Below are 14379 nucleotides of genomic sequence, written 5' to 3'. Positions count from 1 at the left end.
ACACTCTTACAATGCCTAACTGTTCTGTAAAAGTTAAACCTATGTTTCTCCTGGAATATATCATTACAACTAGGAATGACACACTTTCTATAATATTCTCGATAAAAGCCTCCATTATGGTTTAACAACAAATAATACACACAGCACAAAGCAAAACGAAAAATACAAATGACTAAGCGCAACATTATTTGAATCACACGAATAATGTGACTAAATTCCAAATGATGCAGTTCATTAAAACTACATGGAATGCCGCCTCGTCGTAAGTGTCCAAATAAAATCCAGTCTTATTATCTGGTTGTTTAAAAACGTAATGTACCCTGCAAACGTTCAAATTTCTCATATATTTTGGGTGCTATATTAATTTTTTTAAGATACAACAACTTGTATATGACGTTAGCATAAAATATGAACTGTACTGCCATCTATGGGCGAGGTCTTGAGCTGTGGGACCTCTAACTTAAGTATATACACTACTATTGACAAAAGTTTTCCTTTTCCAATTTGCCAGGATTTTTATTTACACATCCAAATCACCGTATATACAAGATGTTTATTAATAATGTGCCAACGAGGCCTATGAACGTATTTGCGCATGAAAAATTGTCCCACAACATCTCAAAGGTTACCCATACCTTGGGTTAAAGGATTGGAAATAACGAATACCATCGCACCATCTAGTAGTAGGAACCAGCATCATCAAAGAGATAACAATATAACCTTGTTACAGTTTTTATGTGTGTGAACCTTTTGAAAAAATAATTTCATGACAATTATAATAAGTGCATTCTGAAGTGTCCAAAATTGAAAATTACAGACGAATGCAAGATCAAACCGAAACCCCTTCACCCGGGCGAAATAGTCTTCTTCGTTATCCAGCCGAGGTTCATGAACGTCGACATCCGCATAATCATAGACGTCACCCAAGGTCGTTTGAATGTCTTCATGAGCACCCACGACGACACGTACATCGCTTACCCGAACGGAACGACCGGACTAAACGACATCGATCTGGACACCAGATACAAGTCCGTGGACAACGGCACCTTGAACGACGTCTACGTCGAGAAGGAAGCCGTCGGTCTGAGAACGTACATCACGATTACCCAAGCGAAAACCATTCTCCTGGTCAAAAACTTGGAGGATCGGCTGGTCATCACTTTGCCGGAGGAGAACCACAAGCTGGAAACGACTCGATTCTTTTTGGTACTCCAAGCGTTGGACCCGCCGAACACCGATAAAAAAGTGTCGTACGGTATCGTGTTTTCCCGCCAGGATCAGCTCCACATCGACCTCTTCGTCTTCTTTTCCGTGTTCTTCAGTTGTTTCTTTCTGTTCCTCGCCGCGTGCGTGGTGGCTTGGAAAGCGAAGCAGGCGGCGGACGTGAGGCGCGCGCGCAGAAGACACGTCGTCGAGATGCTGCACATGGCGAAACGGCCATTCGCCAGCGTCACATTAAATCTGTCGGCCAAGCCGAAGCCGAAAAAGCCGGCTCATTACGACGTTCGGCCGGTCGCCATCGAACCGACAAGTAAGTAACCACGCCCCATGTTTATGGTGGTGTAATGTGGTTTGTAGGTAGTTCGAATGTCCATTTATTACGGGATGATACCTTAATTTTTTTTTCCAAAGAAACTTCCACAGGCTACCAAAATACTATTTATAAAACTTCTGGATTTCTCCTGCGTCGGTTGTTGTTGAGTCGAAATTAAGCTCTGAAGAAGCCCACAAGATGATTGGCGAAACGTTAGCAAGTTCGACTCAACAACAACCGACGCAGGTGGAATCCAGAAGATTTGTAAATAGTGGGGTGATACCTTATCTTCGAATAAACAATCAGATCCATTCTGTTTGTATATTGTTATGGTCATGGTTCAATAGAAATACCAAGTACCAAAAAGTACCGCAACCCTTAAATATATCCAAAACTGCCTAAGCTGGAACGATAAAATTCAGTACAGGGGGGTTTTTGACCATGCAGAATTCAAAAATGCTAACCTTTCACTCTGTTCAAAAAACCTCCAAAATTCTGAAATGTTTAGAATTTTTTTATTTACACAATACTGCTATTGGCATTTTTGGTTTCTGTATGATCAAAACTCCCAGCTATTGAATTGTATCGTTCCACCTTCGGCAGCTTTAAAATAAAATACAATCCAACAAACAAAATACAAACACCCTGTATATATTATAATATAAATCAGTCCACACAATTTTTGTCTTTAGGTTGTTCTGATATTTTTAACAAATTCTGAGAGATAATAATTAACACGCCACCCTGCAGTGTATTTCGTTCGATTGATGGGAAATTACAGCTTGGGGCATAGAGAAATTTATTTTAAAGGTACAGAGTTCGTGCAAAAATTTAATTTAGAATGTTTTTTAATAATTCTTTTTGCCCTATGGAACTAACGTGCATTTTTAGTTGAATTGAAAAGAATTTCTGTCGCATGCTTTAATGATTGGTGTAGTTTCTGTGGTTAGTTAGGATCAGCGATGTTGTTATTTGACAAGCTCCTCTGGAGGCTGGAGATCGTAGAAGTAGCCCAAGTACATTAATTACAAAGTCAGCTTGACCAGCGACGGATGGGATTACAATTTACGTCCATTTCTGAAAGGTGTGGATTAGTAAAACCTTATTTGGTATGTAAAAATGGACTATGGAGGGACCCAACCAATACTTAGGTCTGTTTCATTATTTGGCATTGATTACATTGCAAAATCCCTTCTTTTTAAAGAGTGGAGGTACTACCACCCGGGTTATGGGGTTTGGGGTTTGCATATTGTTATCCATTCAGCAACTATCTACTCTTGACGTTATAATTATCTGGTCGACGTTCTGATCGTTCGCTGAACGGTTATTTACTAGTTCTCTGGTGTAACTTTCACAATGACTTGATAAGCTGTATATGATTTAGCCCGCAGTGTTATGATGGTGTGCGCAGGACTGTTGCTCTGCCGACGTATTTCATAAAACGATGTTTGTATACATTGGCTGTATGCAATAGTTTGCCTGTTATCAGTCAGTCTTTTATAGCCCGTGGGTTTATAATTTAAAAAAATGTGATTTATTCTTTTGTTGCCATCACCTAACGGCAATGTGATCTTTGGCCTATCTTGGTGTTCCAATCATCTATAATGATGTTAATCGCAAAGTTTGGTACTTTTTTAAAGCTAGTTCAAAAAAAAAACTTCAATTTCTTCCTTTCTTTTGTGAGCTGTAAGTGCTGGGTTTATTGCTATTCTGTCAGATTCTCGCACCAAATTTGTGATGTGCTTGGAAAGGTTTGTGTTGCCATACTTATATTAGTTGTCAGATTGACCTGGTTGATAATTTTTTATTTTTAACTATGCATCCTGAATAATAATCTGGGTTAACCATAATTACAAAATCAATCGGGAAGATATTTTGTCATTTCACCAAAATAGTTTTCTAAAACATAATTTTAAAACAATGAATTTTACAACTCGAATCATTGGGGAACATTGGTCGAAAGTTTTTTGTATAGTAAACTTTGGGTATTTTACATATTTATAACTTTTTCGCTCCCTGGTAATGGAGAATTATTGGAACGTTTTTTAGATGGCGTGAATGTTGTCATTTTATTAATCTTATAATACTGTGAATACTACGACTTGTCAGCAAATATTGATGCGAAACAACTAAACAAATATATGAGGCCACCCCAAGTATGTCATAATCGCTTTGCTATTAATATTTTACTTCACAAAGGAATCATTTGGGGTTGGTACGTGTATCCCATTGTCCTGAGATCTGATATTACATTATCTCGCCATCTTAAACGAGGTCTGCCTAGAGGTCTTCTCCCAGCTGGATTGTCACTTCAGACTAGCTTTGTAATTCTATTTTCTGGACTACGTTCTATGTGTCCAAGCCATCTTAGTCGTCTGGATTTAGTCTCCTGGACAATGTCCGCTTCCTGATATGTCTCTCAGTTCATTGTTGTTTCTTCATCTGTAGTTTCCCATTTCAGTATCTTTTAAAGGGCCAAAGATTATTCTTAGGATTTTTCTTTCAAAACACCTCAGTGTTCTCTCGTTTTGCTTCGTCATTGTCCAGCTTTCGCACCCATACATTAGTATCGGTCTTAGTTTTATAGATTTTAATTTTGGACTTTCGCGATACCACATCGGTTTACGCTCTGGATTCGGCTTTTTCGGCTTTTCTGTTATGCTGTTGTCCTCTGTTATCGTCACTCCTAAATACTTGAAACTAGTCACTCTTCCGAAATTGTATTCTCCCATTGTGACATTTTGTCCTACAGGGTCTCTGTTTACCTGTCTGCTGACACAAAGGAATAGAGGGGCAATATATAAATAACAACAAAGCCTATTTATTAGTGTCATATTTACAATAGTGTTTAAACTAGTATATTATGCAACAAGTTGGATGAACGGCATTTGAGTCACGAGTTTTGTTTTGGTATGAATAGAGTAAGTGCCTAATAAACGAGTGACTCAAGAAATTTATCGACAAGTTTAGTTTAACATGTTGCATACTATACTTTTTCTATGACCATAAGTTTTTGGGTACACTTTTACAAAACACCACTAATACAGTCATGTGACGTGCGACGTGGCCGTCAGAATAGGTCAAGGTTAAAATTCAATCCGAAACCATCCGACTTATGCCGTTTACCACACTTGTTTTATTTTCCAGGCGACGGTGTAGCGGCGGTAGCCACAGTATTCGTGAGCTTACCCGGAGGTCAGAATCTGCCAGTGAAACTGGCATTGGGGTCGTCCCTAATACTAATAGCGCGACAATTTCCGACGAGTAGCAGGATATTTTTAAGGAGACGTTCCATTCACGCAGCTCCCTCGACTTAGGTTACTTTTGTATATTGTTTATATGTATTATTTAAAGTATTTGTTATTATTTATAAGAAAATATACAAGTTGTTTTAATATAGCGCCCCTGTTTTCTTCAAAATAAACTCCTCTCCCGTTTTGCAGTAATTTTAATAAGCGATTAGTATAACAAAAATAAAAAGTGTAAACAATCAACTAAATATTCATTTAATCGGTGCGCCAGCCATCGATTTGCTCTTTATTTTACCGCCCGACTTGGTTAGCAAGTTATTTCCCTGCCACTGTGCCAGACACTCGGAGCTGGTTTTCAAGTCCACCTGGAGCTTCTCCCAAATTTTCTTTTTCGGATTCAGGACGTCGTCCGCTTGTCCGCTCTCGAAGTTTTCCACAAACACTTTCTCGCCCGGTACCGCGCCCTCTGGCGGGATCAGCGTCTCGACTTGTTTGGGATCGTCGCTGTTGAGAGTGTTGCGTGTGAGAACATTTTTTTTTTTGGTAAAGGTTAAGAAATTTGCGTCGTCTTTGAAGTCTATTAAAAGAAGGCTTAAGTCTCCAATATATGCTCGGAAATACAAAGATCTGTTAAAATTGTATACAAAATTCAGTCGCAATTTAGAAAAGACAACTGAAGAGAGCATAAAGTTTATCCCAACAGAGCTGAAATATTATTAATGAAAGCAGAAATAGGAAAAATGTTGGAATACCCTCAAATGAAAGAAAGGGAGGAGATGTTCATTCCATAAATTGAATGATTTCTTTCTAACCGCATTTCAGATATTGCCCAAGTTCAATATTTCCCATAATAATTTTGGATTGTCTTTCTCAATTTTGTCACATATGGTGAAGTCAGGGCGTAAAATAACGCAAAAACTAGAGCGGGGTGTCCATGAAATTGACGGTGAAGCTTTCAACAGTGTAGCGGATTCAAAAATAAGGAGTCCAAGAGAACTATATATAGGTTTGGTTAGGTTCAGAGTCAACGCTCAAAGATTTTTGAGATTTGTTATGCAATAAGTTTATTGACATTTCTAGAACATAAAAAACAACTAAGAGTCAAAATGGCCGTGCAAGTTTACAAATACAACAATAGGCCTCATGCACACATTTTTTGATTCACATGAAAACTTTTTAATTTTCTTCTAAAATACAAAATATATAAATATTAAAACAAAAATATATTTACTCTTTTATTAATCCTAGAAAGCTCGTTCCTCCCTTTAATTTTGATGATGACGTTACGAGATATGTGGAGACAATCAACGCATTTAATATTGTTGTGTTTGATTTTATTCTTCGGGGTTTAAAGTTAATTCGTGCCTTTGTTTGATTGTTATGTGTAATATTTCCATAATGATCGATGGATTAAACTAATAATCTGCCTTTGGTGGACTCCTTGATGGTCGCCAACAACGAATTATCTACGTCTGTGTATTTTCTTTCTGTAAAACTTCTTTCAATTCAGTACCTCTTGAATTACGAGTCTACGAGAAGCTGTATTTTTTTAAAAATACGAAACAGTTGATTTCAAGTAACTGTAAACCAATTTTTTTACACTTGTACATCCGAACACTTCGTTGTCGAGTAAATATTGTACTGAATTGATTTGCTTCAACACTAATTCCGCAAGTTTATTTGTACGCCTACAGAACATTGGAATATTCTACTTTAACAGAACAAGGACAATATAATGACTTTTAGCCAAATTTTTCGTTGTTTTTCTTGAATATGGAATTTAATAAATATTAATAAACGAAGCAGAAAGGGTTGTAGTTTTACAACCTGGCACCATGCAAAAACCATTTTCAACTCAAAAATAGCGGAAAACTCAACTCAAAGGCTCAAGTTGATAACTATCAACACGAAAACCTACCTCGTGACGTCACAAATAGCTGAAAAATCCACGTTACGTTTTTAGCGGGAAATTGTCCAATTCAAATTTTATTTTTTTGTTACCACGTTGATATTTCACTTATTATAAAAATATTTATTGTCTTTAATTGATTGTCTTTAATCTATTTATGGTACTCTCAATGGGAACGAACATTCTGTAGATTTATTTTATTTACTTTAGCATCCTATCTCAGTAAACAAACAGTTGGTATGAATGACACTAAAGAAAATCATTGGGGTGCCACAGGGATCGATTTTGGGTCCATTCTTTTTTATTGGAGTACTGTTTTTACGTTGATGGTATCAATATATTGTTGAGCCATCAAAATATAAAAATTTTTGCCAGGGAATGTAATTACATCTCCCAAAATTTTAATAAATACTATTACTTTTTCTTACTTCAAATAAGACGATATGTATGCAATTTTTTCGCACTCCATAAAGAGTATAATTTAATTAAATTTATTGGGTTGAACATTCATTGTAAAATTACTTGGGAGAAGTATAGTGACTGTTTATGTGATAAAGCTATTTTTTGTATTTTTTAATAAAGAGATTAAAACTAATTGTTTCTGAAGGTATTCTCTAACTTATAAACTTGTCCCATCTATCTGCCCATTTAATTCCATTGAAATCATTTATCATACAGAAAAAAGTTATACTCAAGTTCGAGCTATAAATATGGGAGTAAAATGATGTTTTTATTTTTTATCTTAAAAACGAAAATAGACAGAGAACAATCAAATATTGCGGAAAATTGATACTGTAAAACACACTTTCTGCATTTTAATTTATAATACTATAAATTTAAGAAAGAACATATGAAATGACATAAAACATACTTTTTTATAGTATGTTTCCAAATAAAAAAAATTAAATCTGAAACGAGCTCTTTTATCAAGACTTTTCAAACCGAGGATGATTAATTTCCCAATGCTTTTCTCTTTTCCGACGAAGCTCAAGAAAATTCGCATTCAATAACAGAATGTACACATTAATATCATTAACGTTTGGTTAGGAGTTACCGCATGATTGAAGATTAACTGATAAAATTATGTCGTTTGCTAGAAGAGACGTGCATAATGACGCTCCAGCACATTTGAAGCGATGATTGGACCTGGGGTAACTAAATACGTCTATCGAAATTTATTTTTTTCCATATTATCTTGCAAGTTTTTATTTAAATTATAAAAATGAGATTAAAAAAATGGGCCTATACCTATAATGCAGAAACTATGAGCGAGTATGGATAAAATGTTGAGTCCATCCAACACGCACATGCGCGAGATTTTAAAATCTCGTTTCTAATACTAGTTTTACACTGACAATAAATTCATGAAGTAATTGGTGTATTTCTTCATAAAGTTGTTGACCGAGCATACTGGCTTTACACTGGGAAAGAGCTTCGTCAATTTATTTGATGTCTCAAAATGTCATTTAACAGTTCAACCAATATATAGTATTTTGAGATTATGTTTATCCATTTTTATTTTGGATTAGTATTTAATTATTTAATTAGAATGTTTAAGCCCCAGTCATATAAGAACTTAAAGAAAACGAAATGCTGTCATAGCCCCTATCCAGGCTGCTAATAATTTTTTGCCACCTTACATCAAAAGAAGGTGGTGGGTCAGGCCTTGGCTAGAAGATAAAAATAAAGGGGGCTTAAAAATGGTTAAACAAGACTTTAAAAAGGACCCTGAACAGTTTAAACAATTTTTTAAGATGTCAAAAGAAAGCTTTCGCAACTTTATAAGTTATAGGTCTTAAGATGAAATTGTCTTCTAAATGGATGTTAATCTGTTAGACCATAAAGATTATTGTTGACTGATAGTTGATCTCGCCTAATAAATTTAGAAAATACCTTGTATTTGCATTAATATATAGCAGTTCCTATTATTTAAAAGAACTCCAAATTTAATAGTTTTTAATCCTTGCGTTTTTATTTATAGTTGAATTTCAAAATGAAGAGGAGATGCTTTTTTTTTGTATAAAATTACACAGATATAGATAGTCAACTTTCCAGTTCTTTATTTATATTACATTACATTTGCATAGGTCTGTATCTATCTCCAATTTCTGTTGCTGGGCTTATTTGCATTATTTGTTATTTTCCTTAATTCGGCATTCACGGTTATACAAATTACAAACTGTTATGTTGTAAGTACTTTAAAATTTACAAAAAACACTTGCAAACAGGGTCTTCCGGCTGGCCGGCTAGCACTTTCAAGAATACTAGATGCCTTTTCCAGAATTTCAATTGTCTTTGAAGTTTGTATTTGATTCCGCTTATTTCGTTTTGGGAACTTAGAATTTGTCACTTTATTGCTGCATGATTCTACCACGTTTTTAAGATAAAAAATTAAAACGTCTTTTTTGCGCCATATTTGCAGCGAGATGACTTTTGTTTTTTTTTTATATAGCAATGAAAATTCATTGCAATAATATTCACTTGCCATATTCTATACTGGGTCATAGTCAGTCACCTCCTTTTTTTGCCAGTGTTTTAACAATGGTTATTTCTCTAGTTTTTAGCTTTCTTTGCAATTTTTTTTATTATTCTATATTTTCTCTTTTTAGGTATTTAGATGCGTGACGAGTCTTAAATTACTTAATGCGATTTAAACGATGGTGATAAATTAAATTCAAATTGACTTACACGGAAGCGCAAAGTACCATTCCCTGCGACTCGACGCCCCTCATTTTTGCCGGCTTAAGGTTGCACAACACCACCACCATACGGTCGCGCATCTCCTCGATCGGGATGAAATTCACCAACCCGCTAACAATAGTTCTCGGTTTCTCCTCACCTAAATCGATCTTTTCCACATAGAGGGCGTCCGCGTCGGGATGTTTCGACACATCGACGATCTTGCCTATCCTAATGTCCAACCTGCTCGGACTAACCTCATCCGAGACAGCAGAAACCGCAGTCCCACTTTCTGAAATATATTTTGTTAAATATATTAGGTAGACGGGAGCCTTAACGATTGAGCGTTACTGTGTTTTGCGAGTTGCGGGTACGCCCTTTCGGACAATTTTTTGAGTTCGGCATTCGAGAAGACTTTTATAATGGGAGCGAGCAGTTTGTTAATGTGGCCTTCTACGGCGGCTTTTAAATCGCCCGGATGCACTTCCTGCTTCGAGAACGCCTCCTCGAGTTTGACGAAGCTGTCGAAAGGAATGTCGCCTCCATTTTCCGGTTTTCTAGGCACGACGAACTCGCTACCCGCTTCAAAAAGGGGAAATATGACGTGCTTGACAAACGACAACACTCCGTTGTTTTCGATATTGCCGGGCTCGCAAAACGCCTTTTTTAGTTTTTTCTTAACGTTCGCGGGCGAATCCAAAAGATCGATCTTGCTCTCGTCCTCCGACGATGACATTTTTGCCCCCGTTAAGCCCGGCACTGAGAAAATGAAAATTAAAAAAATAATCTTTATTGCATGAAATCCAACCTATAACAGCTAAAATATGGAACAAATTCATTTAAAAATCAGGCATTGGATTTCAAGCAAAATACTTGCACACATCCATCGGTAAACAGAAAATATAAAGATAAGTCAAAAAGTACCTGTCGATACTAAGTTCCATTTTTTTTAATGGAACACTATACCATACCCGTTGCCAAATGGAACTGAGGAAATCCCTTGTAAATTTTATAGCAAAGGTGTAATATAACTTTTTGAAGGGTATGGTTAACTCATGTGCCGAGAATAAATTTTAATAATTCATTATGAATTCAATATGGCGGCAAAATTCGAGAATTTTTATTGTTTAGGTAATAAATCAAACACCAGTTAAATACATTTTCACAATGACAACACGAAAATTCGTGACTGTAACAATAATTTTATTTGTGATTGTTATCCGTTGTTCAAAATAAAAGTTATTTTTTATGGACTATAACCTTACGGCAGAAACCTATTTGGACTTATTACAAAATCAAATTGAACCCGCACTAGAAGAAGATGCCCGCGAAGTTTAGAAAGAGCCGGTACCAGATGGATGGGTGGCCCGCCCATAATTCCCGTATGGTTAGGGAGTATTAGTATTAGTATTTTAACCGGAATATTATTGATCCAAGGTCACATAACTTGAAAAGTGTTATTTATAAAAATGTTAAATTTGAAAATCTTAACCAGTTACAAAACGCTATTTCCTTAGAATGTAACAGGATTTCACAATATCAACTAAGCAATGTTAGAAATAAATTTTATGATCGTTTAGGATATTGTTAACGGAGGGATGTTCAAACAATTACGTAAAAAATAATGTTTATTTTAAATAATGTTTCTTGTTAGCAATGTTTTGTATTTTTATAATAATTAATGACTTTTAATCAAAGATTTGAAAGCTTCCTTGTTGCGTAAACTGTCATTTAAGTGAAGTTCATTGCAAAAACGATTTAAGGGATTTGGAGGTCTTATGAACCGAGTATGAGTTTGATAATAAGGAAATCATAAGGATATACCTACATACTTAGTTTATTTTGAATGTGTCATTGTCCAGCTTGACGTCAAGTTTTGGAAAGAGCGTCATGAAAAATATTCGCTGCTGTTTTTTGTATAGACCTTTTACAATTTTGCCACCGTATTTATTTCAATAACTGAAGACTGACTTATTAAAATTTATTCCAACCCAGCACATGAGTTGATACCGTTAAAAGTTATATTACAACTTTGCTATAAAATATTCAGGGGAGTCTATATTTGGGCACCTAAAAATTTACATGGGATTTCCTGTTCCGTTCGGCAATACATTACCCGGTACACAGGGTGTCCCGAAATTATACGTCAATATAAGGATAAAAATTAGAGTCCAAAAATGTCTTAGTTTTTAACATATAAGGTGTTAGTTTTGTTTTTTTTTTTTACTTTTTTTTTAAACAGTAAAAAATAATTTTTACTTGGATTGTTCTTATAAAGCCTTTCATTAACGAACGACAAATCAAACTATCAACTGTAAACCTAATTATTCTAATAAAAATTATAAACTTTACATTTTAAAGAAGGTTGATTGTTGACGAAAAATAAGCTACTTAAATCTGATGGACTTGTTTTCAAATAGAGAAACGGCTATTGCAATGGCAGAGCTGGGAAGGCGGTACAAGAGTATCATAGGTTTCCTAATCGTGGAGTACTTGATCGTCGAGTCCTTATTAATAGGTATAGGCATTTAATTGAGCGTGGATCATTTGAACTTTATCGTGGGCAGGGGAGACCGCAGGGAAACTATAATTTAGAAGACGCACTTAATTTAATTGAAAATGACCCGACAAGGAGTATTCCAACTATTTCCAGACTCTCGGGAATACCCCGATCAATAGTAATATAATTTTTCTTTTATTTTACAAATTTACCACCGCTATTAAAAGAAAAATATTATTTGTACAAGATTACTACAGGAGTTGCGTGAAACTATGATGGAAATTTAAAACTTAAATCCATTTTTTCATTATAACGTACCCTTTAGTGATCCAGCCACGTTTTGTTTAAATGTTACGGTAAATAAACAAAATTATACCCATTGAAGTACTAATAATCCCCAATGAATAAGAGAAAATTATTCAAAATATCTATACAAAAAAATAAGGTTTTACACGGATTTTGAATAACAAAATTATTGGACCTTATTTCTTAGATCAGAATCTTACCAGAGCAAATATTATATTTACCATTTCTGTATTTTATGCTTATCAAAATTTGAAAGTTGTTAATTGTACTTGGAAAAATACTTTTATTCAATTGTAATCAAATTTGAATAAAAAGGAAGACTTCTTTCTGTCCACGTATAACCCCAGGATAACCCGAGGATGGCTCGGTCGGTAAGGCGTTAGACCTGCCAACTCGAGTTGCTAGAGGTTGTGGGTGCGATTCCCGCCGGGTGCCTTGTAATTCTTAAAAATTTGTTTATAAGTTGAAACTTGATTGTAAGCTGGCCGAATTGCCTTGTGAAGCGGTGGCCAAATAAAGCCTAATTTAAAAAAAAAAACACACACATTGAGAACCAAGTCAATATTAATTTTTGAAAATAAAATAGCCTGCATTTAGACAAGAGAATATTGGAAAGCGCAGGCTAATATATTTTGCGGGTCTACATTTATACAATTAATGGTGAAGAAGTTGGATGAGAATTTTGCAGTATACTTGTCTAGACATAATAGTTACATTTAGTTATGTGAACAAGATCAGATGTAAAAATTGTGAAAAGAAGTGGCACTCGTCACAGCTCTCCAATCAGACCTCATAGCCACTCTCTCAACCTTTTTGACTGCCTGCTGCCTCTCACATAGATAACTAACAAATTGGCTATCTACATACAATATTTGGAGAAATGAAGATCCAAGTTTACTTGAAACAAAAAGACAACAATATAACTGGTCAAAAGCAGAGGAAATGTCAGTGAAATTTGCAATTTTACCAATTTTCAAGTATTTTTGAAACTGCAGGGAGATTGCTTATTGGTGTCAGTCCACTTAAGTCTGAGGACATTTAAACAAGGGAGAAAATTAATTAGATTGTAAAGATACATTTATAATATTAACTAATGCCCTTAAACAATACTGTTGACAAGGTTTTAAATTTTTAATGTGAAAGTGAAAATACAATCAAAATATGAGTCCATTGGTCTATCAATGGTAGTAAACTTACCCATTGGATTCATCAGATGTGCCCGTTTTTTGTATCCTAGTTGAGGTAAGTATTTCTCAGAAAATGTAAATATTTTCCTTTGATCAACTCCTCCAAACTGTGCATCCACCTTGAGATACTCCTCATCTAGTGCCTGAAGACCTGCAAACATGACTTTATTATAAGAAATTGATGCCACTAATTTCCTTTTACAATATTTCAAAAAAATTCACTTGAAATGAAAACATAAATTTTCTAAGCACCTGGATATAACAAACCGCTTAACAAGGGATGTTCCACTTGCTTAACCACTTCAGCACCTGCCTTCTTTGCATCATGCTCTGTAACAACTGAAGTCAACCGATAAACATCTAAAGTATATTCCTTGGAGAGCTGGTAATCGGTGCCTTTAATGAACTTAAGCTTTTCCAGAGGCACACCTATGCTTTCAAGCATGGCTTTAATACAATGTTCATAATATTTTGTCCGCAGTTCCAATAATTCCCATGGAGCTTTCATGTTATCTAAATATGCGTGTAGGTCTGCAAAAAGAATCGTCACTTCAGCGCCCGCTCTCAGAAAGTCAGCTATTTTTGACATTGGAACAAAATAGGCTACGTGTGGTTTTCCTGTAGTAGCAGTACCCCAGTATATCTTTAGATCTCGCTGTGCCAGAACTTCCTTAATTTTGTCTTCGCCCAAAACCTCTTGGAGGTTTCTCGAAATGTAATGGTATTTTTCATATGGAGTGAGTCTTCGTTCACAACTGTCCATATCTTCCTGCAATTATATTAAGTAACAATTATTTTTTAGGCTGTATTAAAACATTTCTTACCCAAAATATTTTAGAGAATTATTGAAATTACAATATCTTTAAGGAAAACAGCTGGAATCGCTAGCAATTTAAGGTTAGAGGGGTTAGAAAACCTAAAGCCACAGACAATACAAATATTTTATAATGTGTTCCGCGCATTTTTGGGTAAATCGGTTGATTCTGTGGTGGAGCATTGCAGTCGACGGTTTA

At 35.3% G+C, this 14379-nt stretch overlaps 2 protein-coding genes across 4 annotated transcripts in view; one reads left to right on the top strand and one right to left on the bottom strand.

The window, feature by feature from the left end:
* The window catches only part of LOC132696881 (multiple epidermal growth factor-like domains protein 8), a 42194-nt gene extending 37262 nt beyond the window's left edge, over positions 1 to 4932 (top strand). For both annotated transcript variants that reach the window (XM_060661977.1, XM_060661976.1), the window contains 2 exons: positions 818 to 1531; positions 4682 to 4932. In XM_060661977.1, coding sequence (XP_060517960.1) covers positions 818 to 1531; positions 4682 to 4851 — 884 coding nt within the window. In that variant the 3' untranslated portion in view covers positions 4852 to 4932. The remainder of the gene's footprint in view (positions 1 to 817; positions 1532 to 4681) is intronic.
* Positions 4933 to 4934: 2 nt separating this feature from the next.
* Positions 4935 to 14292, bottom strand: LOC132696884 (tyrosine--tRNA ligase, cytoplasmic). Of its 2 annotated transcripts, none has more exons than XM_060661981.1 (6): positions 14191 to 14292; positions 13619 to 14135; positions 13377 to 13517; positions 9725 to 10132; positions 9383 to 9665; positions 4935 to 5289 (listed from the first exon to the last, which is right to left on the bottom strand). In XM_060661981.1, exons 2-6 carry the CDS (start codon positions 14127 to 14129, stop codon positions 5037 to 5039), a joined length of 1596 nt encoding a protein of 531 aa, XP_060517964.1. In that variant the 5' UTR covers positions 14130 to 14135; positions 14191 to 14292; the 3' UTR covers positions 4935 to 5036. The 2 variants fall into 2 exon arrangements, with proteins under 2 accessions (XP_060517964.1, XP_060517965.1); XM_060661982.1 differs by having other exon boundaries at positions 4936 to 5289; positions 13619 to 14131; positions 14191 to 14288.
* Between the last annotated feature and the right edge of the window lie 87 nt (positions 14293 to 14379).

Source organism: Cylas formicarius, unplaced genomic scaffold (genome assembly GCF_029955315.1).
Source record: "Cylas formicarius isolate icCylForm1 unplaced genomic scaffold, icCylForm1.1 PGA_scaffold_1__22_contigs__length_36826433, whole genome shotgun sequence".
NCBI lineage: Eukaryota > Metazoa > Arthropoda > Insecta > Coleoptera > Brentidae > Cylas > Cylas formicarius.
This window is presented reverse-complemented; position numbering and strand designations above follow the sequence as displayed.

Bases quoted from the DNA above. Each gene is read 5' to 3' on its own strand.
- LOC132696884 (XM_060661981.1), bottom strand. From the start codon at position 14,129: ATGGACAGTTGTGAACGAAGACTCACTCCATATGAAAAATACCATTAC. The intron at 9,666-9,724 runs GTAACGCTCAAT...AATATATTTCAG, and splicing joins CCCGCAACTCGCAAAACACA to AAAGTGGGACTGCGGTTTCT. The intron at 5,290-9,382 runs GTAAGTCAATTT...CACTCTCAACAG, and splicing joins ATGGTACTTTGCGCTTCCGT to CGACGATCCCAAACAAGTCG.